Source organism: Pelophylax lessonae, assembly GCF_965119305.1.
Source record: "Pelophylax lessonae genome assembly, chromosome: 8".
NCBI lineage: Eukaryota > Metazoa > Chordata > Amphibia > Anura > Ranidae > Pelophylax > Pelophylax lessonae.
Genome location: NC_138775.1, coordinates 166,190,753 through 166,210,618, shown reverse-complemented (window position 1 = coordinate 166,210,618; position 19,866 = coordinate 166,190,753). Strand labels below are relative to the sequence as shown.

Genomic DNA, 19,866 nt, shown 5'->3' with positions numbered 1-19,866 from the left:
GTACAAATTGATGTGTCTGGTGACACTGGTTTGGTATGTCCCTCCCTCTGAGTGATACACATGGTCCCCAATTCTTTGTCCTAATTTTCGTATTGTCTTGCCGATATAGTAAGAACCACATCGGCAAGTCATTAAATAGACCAGTCCCTGTGTATTGCAATCAGCATACTGTTTGGATTTGAGCCATTGGCCATTAGGCAGGCGGATACCGTTACCACTGCGGATCCAGGGGCATCTGCTGCAGGAACCGCAGGGGTATGTACCTTTTTTCTTTCCACAATGAGAACTCTGTGTTGTGTAATGACTTTTAACAAGGTTATCTCTAAGGGATGTGGCTCTTCTAAAGACTAGGTCAGGTCTGGGTTTGACGTATTTATTTAACGTATAGTCCTGTGTGAGAATCGGCCAGTGTTTACGTAGAACATCACGAAGATTCTCCTCATGTGCGGAAAATCTCGTGATGAATCTCACATATTGTTGGTCATCTCTGAGTGTAGTTTTATACAAAAGTTCAGATCTTGATTTTGCCTTTGCTCGATTGAATGCTTTTCTTAGAAGGCTTTTGGAGTAACCTCTGGCCAATAATCTAGATCTTAGATGATTGGCCTGCGTGTGAAACTTCACATCAGTTGCACAGTTCCTCCGAAGTCTAAGATATTGTGCAAATGGTATGCTCTTTATCAGGGGGGCGGGATGGGCACTCGCTGCGCACAGTATGGTGTTGCCTGCGCTGGGCTTTCGGTACAGATCCGTATCAATACGGCCATTGGGAAGCAGAGAGATATTGAGATCCAGAAAGGAAATTTGAAAATGACTAATCGTATGTGTAAATTTTAGATTAAGATCATTGTTGTCCAATGCTAATAAAAATTCCTCTAAATCCTCTCTGCTGCCTGTCCAAATTAATAATAGATCATCAATGAATCTGTACCAAATGAGAACATGGGACAACCATTGCTCCATGTTCTCATTGGAAAACACCAAACGCTCCCAACCACCAAGATATAGGTTGGCATACGACGGTGCGCAGCAAGTGCCCATCGCGACCCCCTGTATTTGCAGATATATCTGCTCCAAAAAAGTGAAGTAGTTTCTGGTCAAAATGAATCTGAGTAGTTCAAGGACAAAATTCATGAGGGGCCAAGTGGTACGGTCTTGTTCTTTTAAGAAGGATTCAGCCATCCGGATGCCCTGCTCGTGCGGGATACTCGAGTATAAAGCCTCGATATCGATGGCTACGAGCAGGGCATCCGGAGGGACTTGAATCTCTTCCAAGTGTTTAAGTAAATCAGTAGTATCACGTATGTATGAAGGTAAAGCACATACGTGAGGGATGAGAAATGAGTCAACGAATTTGCTGGCGTTCTCAGTTAATGATTCATTACCGGATATAATCGGTCTGCCTGGGGGGAGTGAAATGTTTTTGTGAACTTTCGGTAACGTATAAAACGTAGGGGTTTTTGGAAATTTGACATTTATAAATTTGTACACATCTTTGTCTATTAGTCCGGCCGTATAGGCATAGTTACAAAGTGATTTAAATTCTTCAATAAATCCCTGAATGCATATGGATTGAATGGGACGGTACCAGTCAGGGTTTTCCAGGACCTTCATGCACATCTGTTCATATTGAGAAGGTGACATCATCACGATGTTGCCACCTTTGTCTGATGGCTTTATCACTATATTTTTGTTTGCTTTTAGCTGTTTTAGTGCTAGTTCTTGTTCACATGATAAGTTACTAGTTACAGATGGCCAAGAGATTGATTTAAGGTCCTGGGAAACCCTTTGGACAAAGGTCCAAATGTGGGGATTGGTGGTTAAATCAGGAAATTTTTCTGATTTAGGCTTAAAGGTTTTTTTAGGAATCAGGGTACCTTGTGTATGGGAGGGTTCCACAGTGGAGGCCGGGGCATCAATAACCGAGACCACCTCTGTGTTGCCCTCATCATACAAAAGAACCAAATCTTTGAGGGCTCTACTTTCGGCCATAGTGAGATGTTTGGTTTGTTCCGCTATTTGTCGTTCAAATTGTTTTTGTTTCCTATCGGTGTCAAATATATATCTGAACGTTAGGTTCCTTGCAAATAAATGCAAGTCCTTAATGGTTTCTGTAATATCAATGGATTTAGAAGGACAAAAGCCAAGACCTAAACTCAAAACATTTTCTTGTGCCTGTGTGAGCTTAAAATCAGTTAGGTTAATAATATTGAAATTTTTTTTGGTGTTGTCAGTGTTTGAACAAGGGGTTAGTTGGTTTGTGGTTTTATGTAAGTATCCAGGTTGCCCTGTTTGGAATTCTTGGTGATTGGGGTCTGAGGTAACACTAAAAAACCATCATCATTTTCGATTTGAGTGTTAGAGATGAGGCCTTTGGAAAGGATTTTTTGAACTGTAGGTGTCAGATTTGGCATTTGTGAAGGTGTGAGAAGTTGTGCACGAGTGTCCGGTTTTTTCTTACTGTTTTTGTTGGATTGGTTAGGTGAGGGGCCCATTCCTCCCCTACCACGTTTTTGTGATTTAGTGCGGTTGTGTGTCGCAGTGGTATTGTGTCCTAAACCTTGTGATAATTGTGATACAGAACTAGAAAGAGAGGAGTCAGACTCCATGTGTTCTTCTGTGTTATCTGTAGTGTTGCGTGTTGGGGGCCTGCGTGATCGTGAGGGATAGTTTTTTGTGGTCCATCTGTAGGCATAGCCCTCTACAAAGGCTTGTTTGTCTTTATTATATTTGTGTTGTTTTTTAGTGAAGATCTCCTTGTTTAGGGCTTCTAATTTATTTTTAACCTCTTGCCAACTGGCGGCAAAAGTAGATATGTCAAATACATGTTCGAATTGAGTATTCATAACTTCAATTTCCTTATGAAGCACTACCATGTCTAATTTGTGCTGGGTCACTAGAGCCCTCATTAAATCTGTACTACAAGTGTTCAGAATGCCCTCCCATTCTTTTTTAAAACTTTCTGTGGGATCTCGTAAGGTAGGTAGATTGTGTATCCTGAGTCCCTGAGGGCTAATGTTGTCATTAATATATTTTAGAAAGAACTCTGTGTGCCAGTACAAATGAGACTTTCGTTTTAGTAGGCTATGCATTTTTGTCAAATATACCTGTAGATCTTCCTCGGTTTTGGTTCGTGCCCCACAGTTGGACTGAATGTCTGCCATAAAGCCCGTCCAGGCATTCCCCACTAAGTCCATGGCCGCGTATTATTTTTATGTGCTAAAGGCTAGGAAATGTGGGTTTGTCCATAGTGGATTGGTGATGCCCAACAGGTTAGCTCAAGTGAGGCTGAGCTAATACTCTGTTAGTTGGAATGCATTCTTCCTCATAGAAGGTATCCTACTGGGCTACATTGATTCACAGCAAAACAGACTTATGCTTTGAAGCTTTTAGTCCTGAAGAAGGAGTTTATCCTTCAGATGTATTGGATATTTTCTGCATACATGGTTCCAAATAAATACGATTCATGCCTCTCTTCGCTTACTGAGACAAATACTATCTCTTGAAGGGACCAGTAGACCTAGGATTCCTCCACAAGTTGAACAGCCATAGGGATCCCCTCTGGTGCTATCTTCTACATTCAAACTAAATACACTGCACAAGGTTATATTTTTTACTTCATGGGTTTGATTTTTTAAAACTATAGACTGCAAAATCTGGTGCAGCTGTGCATGGTAGCCAACCATCTTCTAACTTCAGCTTGTTTATTTAGGTTTTGACAAAACCACCTGGATGGCGATTGATTTTAGTAAATCAACCAAACTATACCTAGCCCAAAAGGAACATTAATAAAATATAATATGTTGAATTGCAGAACAAATGTGCTCAGTACTGGCCATCAGATGATGGAGAAACAGAATCGTATGGAGACATTTTGGTGAAAATCACAGATCAGAAATTTTTTCCTGATTACATCACTCGAAAACTCCACGTCACTCATGTAAGTTCCCATGGATATTCTAGCAACATCTATCAGTGGTATAAAAGTAGTTATATTTAATTTTTCTCTGTTTATTTAATTTTATCTACCATAGGTTTGTTAAAATGATTCCAGTTTTGTCATAACATGCATAAAATGACCATGACGTAGATATCATGTATTTATGTAAATTATGTTCAGGTATGATGTGAAACAGTGGTAGTTTGTTGCCATGTCACTACTAAAAATCAATTTAGTATAGTTTAGAAAATTGAGCTTTCAGCCCTCATAAACTCAGATTATTTAGGCTGCAATTTCATCTAAGGCATGCTAAAGTGACCTCTCAAACAATGATATCATAAAAGATATTATTGTTTAGGAGGACACTTTTGTCATTGTTTAAAGTAATCATACATTGGTGAATAACAATCCTTATAATTTGGACAGTTGAGTCTAACATAACATTTGTGATATGTTTTTTTTTCTATTTGCACTTTTCCCTTTGCAGTAATGTGACAAACACAACCTTGGCAATTTGAGTTTTTTATTATTTACTGTTGCTACAGTATATACTGTATATGCTAGTCTGATACAACTTGGAAGCTGCTCATGAAAATTTTTTTTCTATATGCATGTGTTGCCATATATATGCCATACTAAATAAAAACCTTAGTTTTGTAGAGCAATGTAAGCAAAATAGGATTACATTACTTATGATTAAACATACAGTTTTCCCCTTACTGTGTTCATGTTATCTCTCTTTGTACTGTGTACACCTGTAGGCTCTTTATAGGATTTCTGCAGATGGAGGCCGGGTTCACACCTGTACAACATACGCTCCAACTGTGGGAGCACATGTCGCAAGACATGTACAAATCAATGCAAACATATAACAGCCTTCTTAACTGGTCAGACACAAGTTGGTCCAACTTTGAAAAAGGTTCCTGCACTACTTTGATCCGACCTTGGTCCGACTTCAGCTGATTCAATATCAATGAAGTCAGACTAAAGTCGGATCCTCGACCTAACCATCCGACTTGTGACTTCAAACATAGTGATTACAGCAGCAGGAAAAGGAATTTATGTCACGCTGTGATTGTTTTGATTGGTTAAAGGACAAATCGGACTATCTCAAAGTCAGAGCAAAATCGTATCCTGTTCATTCAAGTCGGATCGAAGTAGGACTGATGTAGAACCGATGTCTCAGGGCAAAGTTAGATAGACAGTCATACAACAGTCATGTTGTACCATTGTGAACCTGGCTGGATGCTCGATCTAGCAATGGCTGGATTACCGTAATGACTAAAGTAGAATGTGCAAGTGCACTGTGCATTAGCATGTCTGCGTAAGTCACTTTGTGAGATGACCAGTGGGCAGATTCGGTGGGACGGCCAGTGAGCGGGTCCTGAGGAATATTGGTGGTCAGGCTTAAAGCTGTGTAAATTTCTGATAGCTACCCTAATTAAAGGCACTGTCTGTGGATACACCCGGCTGTTGTATTTTCAATAAAGGCAGGACAAATTAAAAACAAAAAAAATTGTAAATTTTTGACAATACAGGAACATGTGCAGCAACATATTTGGTTGAAGTACTTGTTTGTAATGGTACATTTGTTCCTGTTCTCTACACAAAACCAAATCTGAGGTAGTTTTAGAATGTGAGTACCTAACACATTTGCACTCCTAAAATGAAGATGTGATGTTTTGGTGCATTAGGTAAAATTGAATGGTGCTGTATAATTTATATTGTGATAACTCTTTTTTCAATAATATTTGTTCATCACTCGATACTGATTCCACAGTTTAATATATTGTAATATTTCATACAAGCCTTGTGCTTTCTTTTATATTGTTTGAATTCTTTTTTCTTGCTCCATGGTGCAGAAACGAGAGAAAACTGGACGAGACATCACACACATCCAGTTTACAGTTTGGCCAGATCACGGTGTACCTGATGATCCCAACCTACTGCTGAAATTGCGTCGGAGGGTTAATGCTTTAAGCAATTTTTTCAGCGGTCCAATAATTGTTCATTGCAGGTATTTTCAATTGTTATACCCTAAGAAAAAACAGAGTGGTAATAGTGGTAAACGTATTCCAGTTTAAAAAATCAGATAGTCTGAGGTGTGGAACTTTATGTGTACATACAAACAATACTGGCTTCATAATTAAACTTCTATGTTAGCTCTGTTTTCCTACAAATGCTGATTATTGCTGTGTTTAAGGAAAGTTTTAGCGATTTTAAAATAATTTTTATTTTTTTTATTATGGTTAGAACTAAAAAATACACATGTAAAACCTATTTTTCTTTTTTGTAAGTCCCTTTTAGATATGAAATATATCTAGCCAGCAGGTAGCGCTTCGAGCACAATTTCACATGTTTTCTAGGTTCTCCTTAGCTAATTTGTTGAAAAAAAAAAAAAAAAAACTCTCTCTACAAAGCTGAGAAACTCAATCTCAAAGCTCAGTTTTACAAACAAATTGACTCAAATATTAATTTATCCTTTCTTCTATCTCTTATCTGCTCTGTTCAAGTGAGTACACCTGGAGTTTCAGGCAGAGACAGTATCATAGGGCAAACATTTTCTGCTAAACTCTTTCTTTCGAAAACCCTTTATGCTCCTTGACCTGCTTGGCGGTGGGGGGTGTAGGATCCAGTCTGTATTACATTTATCTTTAAAATGAAGATATTATATACAGTAGATTGTAAAATAATAGATTTAACACATCAGGACATGTTTGTATTATAGCCCCTAGTCCCGTCTCCCTAGCTCCCTAAAATAGTCTAATTTTAGACCCCTCCCCAAACCTGGTGCAAACTTAGCTCTCTGTGGATTGGATGGCCCCCTAAAATGTTTACCTACTAGGTGCTATAGTATCTTCCAGTCCTGGCCGCATTGGCATGGTAACTCCCTGTACACCTAGCATCTCTTGTACAGAAGTAGGGCTCAAATCTTATTTTTAGTAAACCACTGCAAAGGTACAACTAATGCCCAAGGAGACTTGACTGAGGATTTAAACATTGTGGAAGGCAACTAGACTCCCAGAATGGATACATTGTTCAACCGCTGTTTACTGTAGATCTGACACTCCTTCTAACAGATAATAATCAACCTCCAGCCCCTCTAACTCCCATCCAGTCAAAATAAACGATCATGCATAAGCAAACAGCTTTATATAAATCGTTAAAACGTGAGTGCCAATCAATAACATTAATAAACAAACACTCCCCCAGGGATTCAAACCCCGCAGGTTCAATTTAAATAATGACAAATGTTCAATTGATCTAAAATAAGTGCAAAGTTTGTCAATTCATTATTATTATCATATTAACTCCCAACAGATATTTAATTCTTTCCATGAAGTGGTCCCTCTTTTTCCATTTAAAATGTAATTTGAAACACCAGTGTATCTTGCAAAAATATCACCACTGTGCTCCACCATCAGGTGTACATGCTCACCTTCATTTTTTGACCTATAGAAAACAGGTTAATAAACACTAAGTAGATCATTCTCAGGTAGATCCTGTCTCCACTGGCTGGCAATGTGTTGTTCCATGAAAGTCCTTTTCTCGGATGGATCAGTGCTCAAATATAAGGAAAAGAATGCCTCCCATAGTGCAGTAACAACTTTTATTATTAAAAGATAAAACAGGAAAAACACTATTCACAAGTATAAAGAGCTAAATGCCCATTCACACTACAAAGGACCAAACAGAGTTTACTGGGTATTCCAAGATGGCAGACTTCCGGCCACACCCGGAAGTGATGTCACCATGCTTCCGTCTTACGCTTTATGTCCCCCCCCCACATGACCTTATCAGGGATCATCCCTGATCCTAATATTTTAAAAGGAAGAAGATGGACCACTTCACGGAAATAATTATTTACATCTGTTGGGACTTAATATATGATGGGACTAATTTTGCACTTAATTTAGATCAATTGAATATTTTTCATTATCTAATTTGCATCTGCAGGGTTTGAATCCTTTGGTGTGTTTGTTTATGAATGTTATTGATTGGCACTCACTTTTTAAGGATTTATATGAAGTTGTTTGCATATGCACATATAAGTTGATGGTTTATTTTGGCCATTGACTGAATGGGAGTTAGAGGGGCTGGAGGTTGATTATGATTTGTATTGGAGCAGCGCTACAGCTTTGTTTAGTTTATTATTTGTTGGGGAGTGGGAACACATTGAGGTGGCATCAGCAGCTAATAATGGATTTAAAAGTCAGGCAGAGCATGAGGATGTATTTGTTATATTTCGCAATCCTTCTAACAGAATGAGGTAAATTAACATTTATTCCATTGATTGCCTTGGTAGTGCTGGAGTTGGACGTACAGGAACCTATATATCTATTGATTCCATGCTGGAAGGTCTGGAAGCAGAAGGCAGAGTGGATGTTTATGGCTATGTGGTACAGCTGAGGCGTCAGCGTTGTCTTATGGTCCAAGTAGAGGTTGGTATAAAAATGAGGTTGCATATCTAATAACAATGCCAAACATTGCTCTACCCCAGTTAACATTGTACAACTTCTTTATAATGTGATTATGATGATGAATGGAACAGAAATATTAGATTTCTATATACACTTTTAATTATAATGCAATATACTATACTTTCACAACATATAATAATTATTTAATAATAAATACTTATTTAAAAATCCATCCTATGTGTGTAATAGACTGAGGAGCCCTTATCACAGTTGCTGTAAACCCGTACAAAATCAGTCATTATGCACGAAATAAACCAGTGTACACGTATTTAAAGACAAAGGAACACCATTCAGGTTCCCCCCTTTCATCCCAGATCTGTATTATAGCTGCATGCAAACACAAAGACACAAAGAAGGAGGCATTTATTTCCAGTTAGAGAAAGAGAATAGGCTTAGACCACAATTTAGATATCACTAAAACAAGTGTAAAATATCTCACAATAAAAAACAAATCAGAAGTATTACAAATTAATTAATCAATGAATCAAGAGATTAAAACACTGGCAGAGGCAGTGCTCAGAGTGAACAAATAGATCTAAAATTTAAAATTATGTATTGCATCTAGCTCAGGGGGGAATAATAGGGAACTCCTGAAAGAGCATTGTCAAAACTCCATAGTTTATGAGGCATAATAAAAATCATTAAATAACTGAAGTATAATGCACTCACAAAGACACATAAATGGGCAGTGCAGATAAGTCTATGATGCAGCTGGTCTCTCTTAATCTTCCAACTCTGTCCTGGGAAATGCCATCTTAGACAGTGAAGGAGGGCTACCTCCTCTGTGTATAAGAGTAGACCAGATATGGCACGTCCTCAGTCCACTGTCCACTTGAACTTGTGATCCTGAAAGCCTGTTGCAGCCATGAGGTTGTTTTAACCCCCATGGCGTAGGATAGACATTTTTGACAGACAAATAATTAATAATATTGTGTATATAGCTGTTTATGTTGTAATATACCATTTTCATGCATATTGCGTTTGATAAATCACATAAAATACATTAACTTAAACACTTTTTATAAAGTTGTAAATGTGGTGCAATAAGAAGTCTTTAATGTAATGCTTTTTCTTGGTTGCATGTTTATAACAGTTCCAGTATATATTCATACACAAAGCTTTGGTGGAATACAATCAATTTGGGGAAACAGAAATCAGTATGGTGGAACTACCGCTAATCCTCAATGACTTGAAGACAAATGATCCTCCTTCTGAACCCTCTCAGCTACTGTGTGAATTTCAGGTATGTTGGCCCAATGATGTGTCTGTGCTTTTCTATGGATGAAATTTAAACAGGTCTGTTGCTTTCTCTAAACTCAGAGAAACAAACATTTACTCTTGTCTTAATAAGCTCTATACTGTAGCTGTCACCAATGTGTAAATCAGGTAGAGAAACAGTTTACTTTTGCAGTGTGTATCTATTTTATGTTTTTAGATTGTATATAAATACCTTGTTTTAAAAAAATGTGATAAAGGATAGATGGATAGGAAATTATATCAATTTTCTGCACCAGTTTGTTTTAAAAATATTTTGAACCAAATCCTACAATGGTCTAACTTGGGGATCATGGAGGGAACACCCCAGCAAACCTAGAATTAGGGTTACATTCACTACTCATCCAAGTAGCTTCTTCAGCTAACAGAACTGAGTAGATTGGATAAGTAGGTAAACTTAAATGAGAACAAGTTCGGTTGTACTGTATGTGACTAATTGCTACAGTTATTTACCGGCCTTGGAATTACCTAGCTAAATTTTTAATGCTCCCTTCCCTCCCAAAAGAAAAAAAAACACACCCTTGTTAATTACCATGGCACGTAATGAAGGACAGAAAAGAAATTGGTGATGATAATATGTTAAATCCAGACATGTAGAGAAGGAGAGTGGGTTCCTTTCAGCCAGAGGACCTAGAAAAAAAAGGAAAAGTATAATTCATTTAAAAGTAACTCCTATTTAAAAAACTGCTAATGAGGGGCACTCTGTGCTTTATGCATCCTAAACCCTGTGTTGTTTCTGCATTATGCACTCCTAAACCTTATGCTTTGTGCCTTATGCACTCCAGACCCATGCACTCTGTTACACACTCTTGTCCCCTGCAGTCTGTCCATTACTCACTATTGATCCACAGCAGAGTAGGATCAAGTTTAATTTAACCATACCACTTTAAAACCCTCCCATTATTATTGCTATTTGGACACACCCTACACACTATGCTGGGCATGCCGGAACATTTCTTTACTTAGAATGCCCACAGCATTTTATCTTTATACCTTTAATGTCTCTTCTTGTTCCAAAAGTCTGTGACCAAAAGTTTCAAGACGTTTTAAATAGGGAGCTTGGTTTTGTTGGTGTGGCTATAAGAGGGAGTGTGGGTTATGGGTGTGATTAAATGTAGGCATGGTCTGTAGGGTGTGCTCAGTTCTCATTTTGAAAATCTGACAATCTTTCACTGCATGCGGTTGCCACTGTCCTAATATATTCTGTAATTACTGAGCCACAAAAGAGGGTCTTGCAGACATACCTAAACCTAAGGACAAAATATCATTTTTAAAAACTTTTCCATTTCATATAGATTTGTCTGAGTCTACTTTAAAGTGTTTTTAAACAAGCAAACATATTATATTGCAGCTTACCAATTGTTAGATGGCTGCTTTAATTTTCTTCTTTAGGCTTTTTTTTTTCTTCTTTTTTCATCTGGTGATCCAGCCAGTAAGTCTGCACTTTTTCAAAAGAACGAGCTCTCTTCCAGATGTATCAGTTTACAGGGATGAGATGACCGTTTAAAGTGTAATTTGGCCCCATGTATCATCAAAAAAACCTGGCTGATCCTGCCAGTTTCTACCCTCCCCTCTGCACACTGACCACAGTGTATCATGGCTGCTGAGCCCTGACACCGTGGTCAGTGTACATGCCTCCCTCATCCGCAGCTATCTGCAGCTCTCCTCTGTCTCCCTCTGTCCTCCTTCCCCCTACCCTCCCTGCCTGTCAGCTCTCATTAGCACCGCTCTACTTCCCTCCCATTCCCTCCCCGCTGCTACAAAACTATGTGATCTTTACACCATCCCCTCTGTTAAAATACAACCTGTATTCTAATTCCTGTGCTTTATTTAAAAAAAAAGAAGAATGCAACCTGCTTTCACAGCTCCTACCGGCACTCACGTGACTCCCGACTCTCTCCTTTTTACCTCCCTGCCTCCAAGCCTGATGTCAGAGGAAGTTCTTGGCTCTGCCTGCTGGAGATGTCAGATGGGGAGAGAAGAGAGCCGGAGTCACGTGAGCACCGATAGTAAAGCGAAGGAACTAGAATACAGGTTGTAATCTAACAGAGGGGATGGTGTAAAGATAACATAGTGGCTTAACAAACACTTTAACACTTACAGGGGTGCTTACAATGATCAACTTTCATTTGTTCATGTGAAACCTTTATCCCAAAAGGAAAATAAACTTTTGCTACAACTGTATAAAAAATTCCTGCAGCACTCACACACAAATCGTTTGTGCAAAAATGAACATAAAGTAATACATGACATGTATAACAATAAAACAAGACACTCCCTCTATATTGCCAGCTGCATATTGCTTCTGAGCTGTATTGCTTCAATGTTGCTAATGCAATGCAAGCATGCGTGTGCCTAATGACAGTTACCATAGGAGCAGAGCAAGGAAGAGGAGCACTAATCAACTTAACACAAACAGGCTGGGCCCTGGCCACTAGCAACCATCATACATGCAATAGTAGAAAAAAAAAAAATCAGATGACAGTGCAACCCCCACAGCAATGCCCCTGTACTGGTGACACCACCTCCTGTTTCAATTGGAGGCTTTCTCAAGGAAGATTGCTGTAATTGCTTATAAAGTGTGAGCTGAATTTCAGCTTCAATTTTTTAGTATATCTAAATCTGCTAGAACAACTAACACCCCCTTCCCCCCAAATTAACATTGCTGCCGCCCAAAGGTGCCCCCATGCTCTTTCATCCAGAGTGGGGGGACTCTAATTAATACAGGAGGTGTGTTACTGGACAGATTAGCCAAAAATATAATGCAGCCACCACATCTAATGATAGGTAAGCTGCAATACATTACATTTTTCATTTTGGGTTTAATAGCACTGTAAAGGAGAACTTAATTTCTATTGTTGGGGACCGCTTAGCAAGCAGCAACATTTGAGACAATAAACAGTTTGGTCAGGAGTGTATAACATACAACACATTGCACAGAGTGAAGCAGGTAGGATTATGTAACACAATGCTCAATACAATGCTGGACGTGGAAAGAAAATGCCCCAGTGTTGGTGGTCATTGGTGACAGCATTAATGAATAGCAAAGAAAATGCCCAGTTTCAATGGTTATTTGCCTCAGCATCATTTCATTTAGAAAAAAAATCACAAGCGCTAGTTGGAATAAAAACTTCTTCTAGTGTCAGAATTTGAAAAAATGCCGTGGCATCAGTGGTTGTAAAAAATAATTTAGAGTTAATTCTCAGTCAGAGAAAATATCCTTGCATTAGTGTAAGAAAGAAATGGTCTGACATCAATGGGAGAAAGAAAAGGCCCATTTTGGTGTTTAGTAGAACGAAAAATGTCTTGTCGGTGATGGTGGTATACCAACAGACCATAGATCAGCCCTCCCTTTCCTCCTTAACCCTTTCAGACCACAGACTATCTTCCCTTCTCACCTCAGATCTGCCCCCTCTTCATCCTTAACCCTTTCCGACCACGGATTACCCCCCCTTTTCCCCTGTAATATCCTCAGACCTCAGATCAGGCCCCCCCCCCTTTTCTCTGTAATATCCTCAGACCTCAGACCAGTCACTCTTTCCTCCCTAAACCCTTAAGACCTCATGTCAGCATCCCCTGCCCTTTCCTCCCTAACCCCTTTAGGTCTCAAATCACTCCCCCATACTTCATTAATCCTCTCAGACCTCAGATCAGCCCCCCTTTCCTCCTGAACTCCTTCAGACCTCAGATCAGCCTCCTCCCCTTTCCTCCTTCACCCCTTCAACCCCTTGAATGAGACCCCTTCCTTTAACCACTTCAGACCTAAGATAAGCCCACAATGCTCCTTACCTCCTCCATAACTTTTTGACACGCCTGCCCGAGGACTTCTCTTGTGGCTCTGTCATGTGATGCTTTGTCACATGACCAGATACCGGAATGGAGAAATATTCTCCACTCGTAGTTCTGTGGTTGTAATCTAGGTCAGTTACTGGCACCAGGTACTGGAGTAAGCCTTTCTTGCGCTGGGATATTAAAAGCAGCATTGCGGGCAGCAGGGGCTGGGTGGAAGGGGAAGCCTCAACAAACTAAAGTTGTGCACGGTGCATCTGCTTCCTTGCCCAGTCTGCGTAAAGGAATTCTTTTTTTCTTTATTGTTATTTTTTTATTCTTGGCTTTGTGCTAATACGAACATTTTTCATTTGATTTAGGTTTCCTTTTGATATTAAAAAACTGTGTAAACATTATAAATGTGCATGCCAATAACCATTTGCAACAAAATGTTGATTATTGTACATTTTATATTTTATATATTCTAGAGATTACCATCATATAGAAACTGGAGACCTCAAACAACAGGACACCATCAAGATAACAAAGATAAAAACCGCTTCTCCTCAATTGTTCCATGTAAGTAATCCAATAATCCAATAAACTTGTTGGGCTGCCCATGTTATCTAGGTAATGTATGTTACTTTTAGTAGAATATAAATGATCCTAAAATGAGATCTGATCTTAACTTAGGACTTGAGGCGGGACCTGGTGGGTGCTGGCTCCTAACAACCAGCACAAATCGTAGACAACGTCGCATCAAAAAGTGCATGGCGATGTGAATTTGATGTGTTTTCATTGACGTCTATAGACCACTACATCGCACCAAAGTAGCACATGACCCTTCCTCAAAGTCGCATCACAACTGTACTGCATTGATGTGAACGGGGACCATTGAAAACAATATTATTTCCATTGTCATGTGATTTAGTGCAACCAAGTCGCATCTCAGATCGCATCAGTGTGAACCAGGCCTTACAGGTGGCCAGCTTAGTAAGCCTTACATCCTTGGAATTCCTTTCTGCTACAAGCTCATGGTGACTTCAGCACCATGAACTTGTGGCAGAATATGGTCCCCTCTCCTGAGTAAATGAATAGCTAATAGCTGTGATCAGAGGCTGCAAGATGCTGTACTGCCCTTTGTAACCATGTGAATGAGGCCTAAGTACCACACACACACACACACACACATCTCTTTCTTTCACACACACACACACACACTGTGATCGATTATTCACTAAAGGAATCCGCATGCGATATGAAGGTCACGTGACTCTTTTTTTTTTTTTAAATGTCACATGAGATAAGAAAAGAGTAAATTCATTAACTAAAATATCAAATGTGAGGTAAATACCCTAAAAAAAATAGATAAATGATTAAAGTCAATTCACTAAAAAACACACATTTGCTATTTATCCCCTGGTGTAGGCTGCACTGGCCAGTAAGTTCAAAATATACAAAGAATGAGTGTGAAAATGTTTTACTCTGACCTCAGGGAGGAAAATAAATTGGAATATTTTACCAGAGAGAGGGACTGTCCTGTGAATGAAAGCGCACTGAAATTAAACTGTGTGGTAACGTTAAATACCCAATCATATGCAAAAATTGAAACAAAACAAAAAAAAAAAAGAATTTTTGCTAGCACATATTTGGTGTTTGGGAAAGCAACTGAACTATTTTTAAAAAAACATTCACTTTGCAAAGTGAATTTAAAATTTACACACAGCACTTTTTGGGTAGGAGCATCTACTTAGTTGGTAAATATGTACATAGCAGTACAGTGTTGTTCTGTTTTAGAAAAAATTGCAGTAGTAAGGTAAAAATGGTAAATGAAGAAAACAGTGTTTTTGAAAGTTTGCACCCCAAAATATATTTGGTTAGTCAAGGAAAGTTATCCCCACAGATACAGCAACTGTAAAATGTTGCATGTGTTTTTGTTAAATAAGTGTTTTATGTTACTATCCTTGAGATGAAGAAGATTTTAAGATGTATTACAGTGATCTAGAAAATTCTCAATGGTTCACAAGCAAAAGTACAGCATTAGGTAGATACAATATTGATAGAATTTAGAAGAACAGATATGGATGCAAGGCTTGACATAACTTTATATACAGTAAAATGCTTAAAGTGTGAAAAATGACGGTAATACAAAAGCTGCCAGTTTGATACACTTCCACCATTAACACTATGGGGCCATGTTTAGTTGGATTTCATGTGATCCGGCAATATTATGCACATACTGTTCTGATACAGCATTTTCATCTCTTTCACAAATACAAGCTTTAGTTTACATAAACATTATATAAAATACCAAATAATAAAAATAATGTGATGTCAGCGTTGGTCAATTAACAGCTCTGTGCAATCAGTGTAAATATACCAACGCTCAGAAGAACAACATAAAGCAATATTGCAGCACTGAAAGTGCAATCAAAAATGATATAAAATTAAATCTCTGTTATAAATAACACATGGAAGTGTATAAAATAGTGATAAGTGTCCTTAATCACAAGAAAGTGTCCTTTATATCGGATCCAAGTGCAGAAAAATGACAGTCTCAATTATAGGACAGCAACAATGCATCTAGCTGCTAGTGTTCTTCCTCTCTGGTTATCAATGTTAATCGATAAGATGTGGTAGTAGATCACCCAATCTTTTTGATGAGGTCATCAGGGAACTTTCAATCGATCAGACAGGAAAATCACAAACGCAAGTGAAAGTACTCATAGTGAAGTGTTTATTATACCATAAAAATGTAAAAACAACAAATGAATTCAAAATTAAAATAAAGATAAGTGACTTTGACTCACATCAGAAAACCACCAAACTCTGAATGGAGAACTGGCGGCTGGACCTTAAGTAAAGTGCAACTGAAGCAAATAGTCCATAAAGTGCATACAAAGCATAGGGCAAAAGTCATTTACATAAGGTGCTGCCACACTGGACTCAGAATGGCGACTGGACCTCAGGGGTATAATCAATCATTGAAATATAACCTGCTGTGCTCACATATATATGCAGCCCTAACCATGTATCGGATTTCCATTGATTGTGGACAACATGAGCGGCGGAACGTCACTTCCTATTTCGCCACCATTTTAGTGTAGTCTATGATGTAATATCCGGTGTCCATGCTCTATTGCCTTAATCTAAGACACAACTTCTGGTCCGGCGCCACGATGCGGTGGACCATTTAACAGGAAATAGCACCGGTGCCATATTACAATGGTCTAGAATGCAACTTCCGGTCGCCTACGCCATGATGCAGTGAACCCGTTGGCAGGAAATAGCACCAAAGCCATATTGCAAAGGACCAGGAAGTAAACAGGGGATCTACTTGTTAAATATTAGATCTAAATGTAGCACTGCCCCCTAGAGAGCCGCTAAGAAATACACTTCTTGGATTCCCCTGGGTTACCCGTAGCAACTGAGAGCAGATGAACATCAAATACAGTCCCTGGCTCAGTCAATGATCAGTCCAGGGAATGTGGTTTTTTGTGTTTTATTTAGAACTGGCATAGGAGAAGGGATGAGTAGGATACTCCCAACTAGTAACTATGCACAATTCTGAAGACAACTGACTGTAGAATGCGGCAAGGCCGCTGCTTCACCTTGCCACTGAAGTGAAGATATGTTAACCGTTCCCGCTTGATAATTCTCTTCAGGGTTAATAACTTGGCACCCTCTTTACTCTCACTGCCTGTGTGCTGACTGACACCTGTATGCTGACTCTAGCCACTGGAGTGATCCCCTTCCTGGGCAGACCCATTGGCAAGCTCCTCTGTACTCACGGACATTGTTTTTCCAGAGTTGCTCTGCCTTCACTTCCTCAGTCGGCTTCACTGGACCTCTGGGTTCAGCCACACTTTGCTGGTCCACTAGGCCGACTGCCTGTGACCACCTAACACACCTTCAGAAGAGGAGACAGCCATCACCCTCCTTCTGGGACTTGGCTTCCCACCCAAAGACCCCCTGTCACATGTGCCCTTGACTTTTATAACGAATCCCAGGATGCACTACTGTTTGTGCCAACCCACTGAGATAGTTTCAAAAGGCTGTGTGTCACAGGCTGGGTTTCCTCCACTGTCCAACAGGCTCCCCTATTGGATACAGTGGGGACACTCCCTCAGCCCAGATGAATCACACCCTGGACACATGCAACAGGCCTAACTTTTAATCAGGCTCTCCTGATAAGCAGACAGAGCAACTATACTTTCTCTGCCTAGCACCTACCTAGGAGGGTGCTACATAAATAAAAATGAAAAGATAAATTAAAATTATAAAAGGTACAAATGATATATGAGACGTTTTGTTATTAGACACACCGTAATAATTGTGTGTTGAAAAACTTAAGGGAAAAAAATGTAGGAGTGGGAATCTTAGCTGTTGATAAGGACTGGATATTGACATATGACAACCCAAAGGACATAAAGTGAATACTATGCATAACTAAGCAGTTCATGGAATGAGGTGTCAAATGTCCTCGCCAAGGTTCAGCGAGTATCGATGAAATAGTTGACATCCCATTCCACATTTAACCCCATGGGGGAAAAACATTTCAATTCATACAGCCATTTCATTTCTAACTTATAAATCTCTCTGGTACGGTGGCATCCCTACCAATGGGGTTTGAGTTTTGCAATGCCCGCAAATTTAAGGAAACTAGGGTTTCTATTGTGACAGGTTCTGAAATGGGCAGATACGCTATGGTGTCTGTAGCCTTTCCTAATTTCACAGGAAAATGGATTTCACAGGAAATTAAATTATCATTTTTTTTTATGTTGTTCTTATGAGTGTTGGTATATTTACACTGATTGCACGCAGCTGTTAATTGACCAATTGAGCATTGACATCACATTATTTTTATTGTTTGGTATTTCCTATAATGTTTATGCATTATATATGCAGCGCTGCAATGTTTCTTTATGTTACTATATAAAATACGAATAGAACATTTACTGTAGTTCTGTTTTTATTAGGCTTTTCTGAATAAGTAACTGTTTTCTTATCAACACAGATGAATTTAACCGTGTTCAGATCAAGGCGGATGAAGAGCCAGAACAGGAAGTAACGGAGGATTCTGAAATGTCTTCAGATGATGACAGCGACAATGAAGATTCTGTATACATCAATGCCTCGAATATAACCGTATGTTCATTCACATTTCTAGCTAAAATTTTCTGCAGTAAGAAGTGCAAAGTTCAAGTGTTAAAAGCAACTTCAAAAAATATTATGGGTTCTGGAAAGCTCAAAAGGGTATCACTATTATTTGCATTCAGTACATTTTACTGCCCAGTAGCAAAATCCACTACTCTGAGTAGTGAAACATTTTATTGCGTCTTCACTTAAAGTGATTCTAAAGGTAATTTATTTTCTAAAATAACAATAATTGTCATTCATACTTACCTGCTTGGTACAATGGTTTTGCACAGAGCAGCCCTGATCTCCCTCTTCTCAGGTACCCTGCTGTTGCTGTTGGCTCCTTCCCCCTCCTGACTGCCCCCTCTTACCATTGACACACTTTGTGTTGCTCGCCCCCCCGCTCTCTTCTCACAGGCTGGGATTGACAGCAACATAAGCCAATTGTCCCCACTGCTGCCTTCATGGCCAGTGAGGACAGAGAGAGCGGAGAGAACCGCTGCTCTCATGCACAGTACTCGAGAATGGGCCCAGGCAATTATTTGGGGGAATGAGGGAGCTTAACACTGTAGTTTTTTTTTTTTTTTTTTTTACCTTATTTACCTTTTCTTTAAATGTTGAAAAGTCGGAACGTGTTTCCTGTATTCATTGTATCCTAGCTAGATAATTTGAAATTTGGTAACAATTCTGTAAGCACTTCAAGATCATTTGTGATTTCCTATCTTGTGAAATCTGAGTCTTCTCACTTGGATTTGTATTTCATTGGCCTTGTGATTTCAGTTGATCTTTCAAAGACCTGTATTGCAGCACTTGCAGTGCACTTTTAGTTTGCGATCCAGAGCCCAACCACACACACACACACACACACTGTTCTGATCATTTTTGTAATATAGTTACCATTTTTGTGTAGCGCTACCCCCAAGGGAGCCACCGGATATTGCCTAGGTTCTTTTTCCCAGTAATTGCCCCACAGCCAGGCACACGGTCACACTCTGCAGCTCAATGACCTGTCCATGGGTTTTTTTTTTTGGTCTTTTTATTTTTAGGGTAACTTGGATAGGGTTGGGGAATTTAGTGGGATACTCCAAAAAGGACTATGTACAAGATGAGAACAGTAAACTTCTTTCTGTAAAACTGAAGCAGAAGTCCTTGCGAAAGCAAGCTGTGTATTTGGCTTTGTAGTAGAAGCAGTTAAAAACACACTCACTTCTTTCTTTGAGCAATCAGAGCAGAGTTCCTTCACAAAGAAGCCCTCTTAGGACA

General features: G+C 39.2%; 1 protein-coding gene across 1 annotated transcript in view; it reads left to right on the top strand.

Annotated features, from left to right (window-relative positions):
- Positions 1–19,866, top strand: part of PTPRC (protein tyrosine phosphatase receptor type C) — a 230,074-nt gene that overhangs the window by 201,126 nt on the left and 9,082 nt on the right. Inside the window, exons 18-23 of the mRNA XM_082266341.1 lie at positions 3,815–3,940; positions 5,803–5,957; positions 8,247–8,382; positions 9,515–9,664; positions 13,953–14,043; positions 18,482–18,612. Of these exons, the coding sequence (XP_082122467.1) occupies positions 3,815–3,940; positions 5,803–5,957; positions 8,247–8,382; positions 9,515–9,664; positions 13,953–14,043; positions 18,482–18,612 (789 nt within the window). The remainder of the gene's footprint in view (positions 1–3,814; positions 3,941–5,802; positions 5,958–8,246; positions 8,383–9,514; positions 9,665–13,952; positions 14,044–18,481; positions 18,613–19,866) is intronic.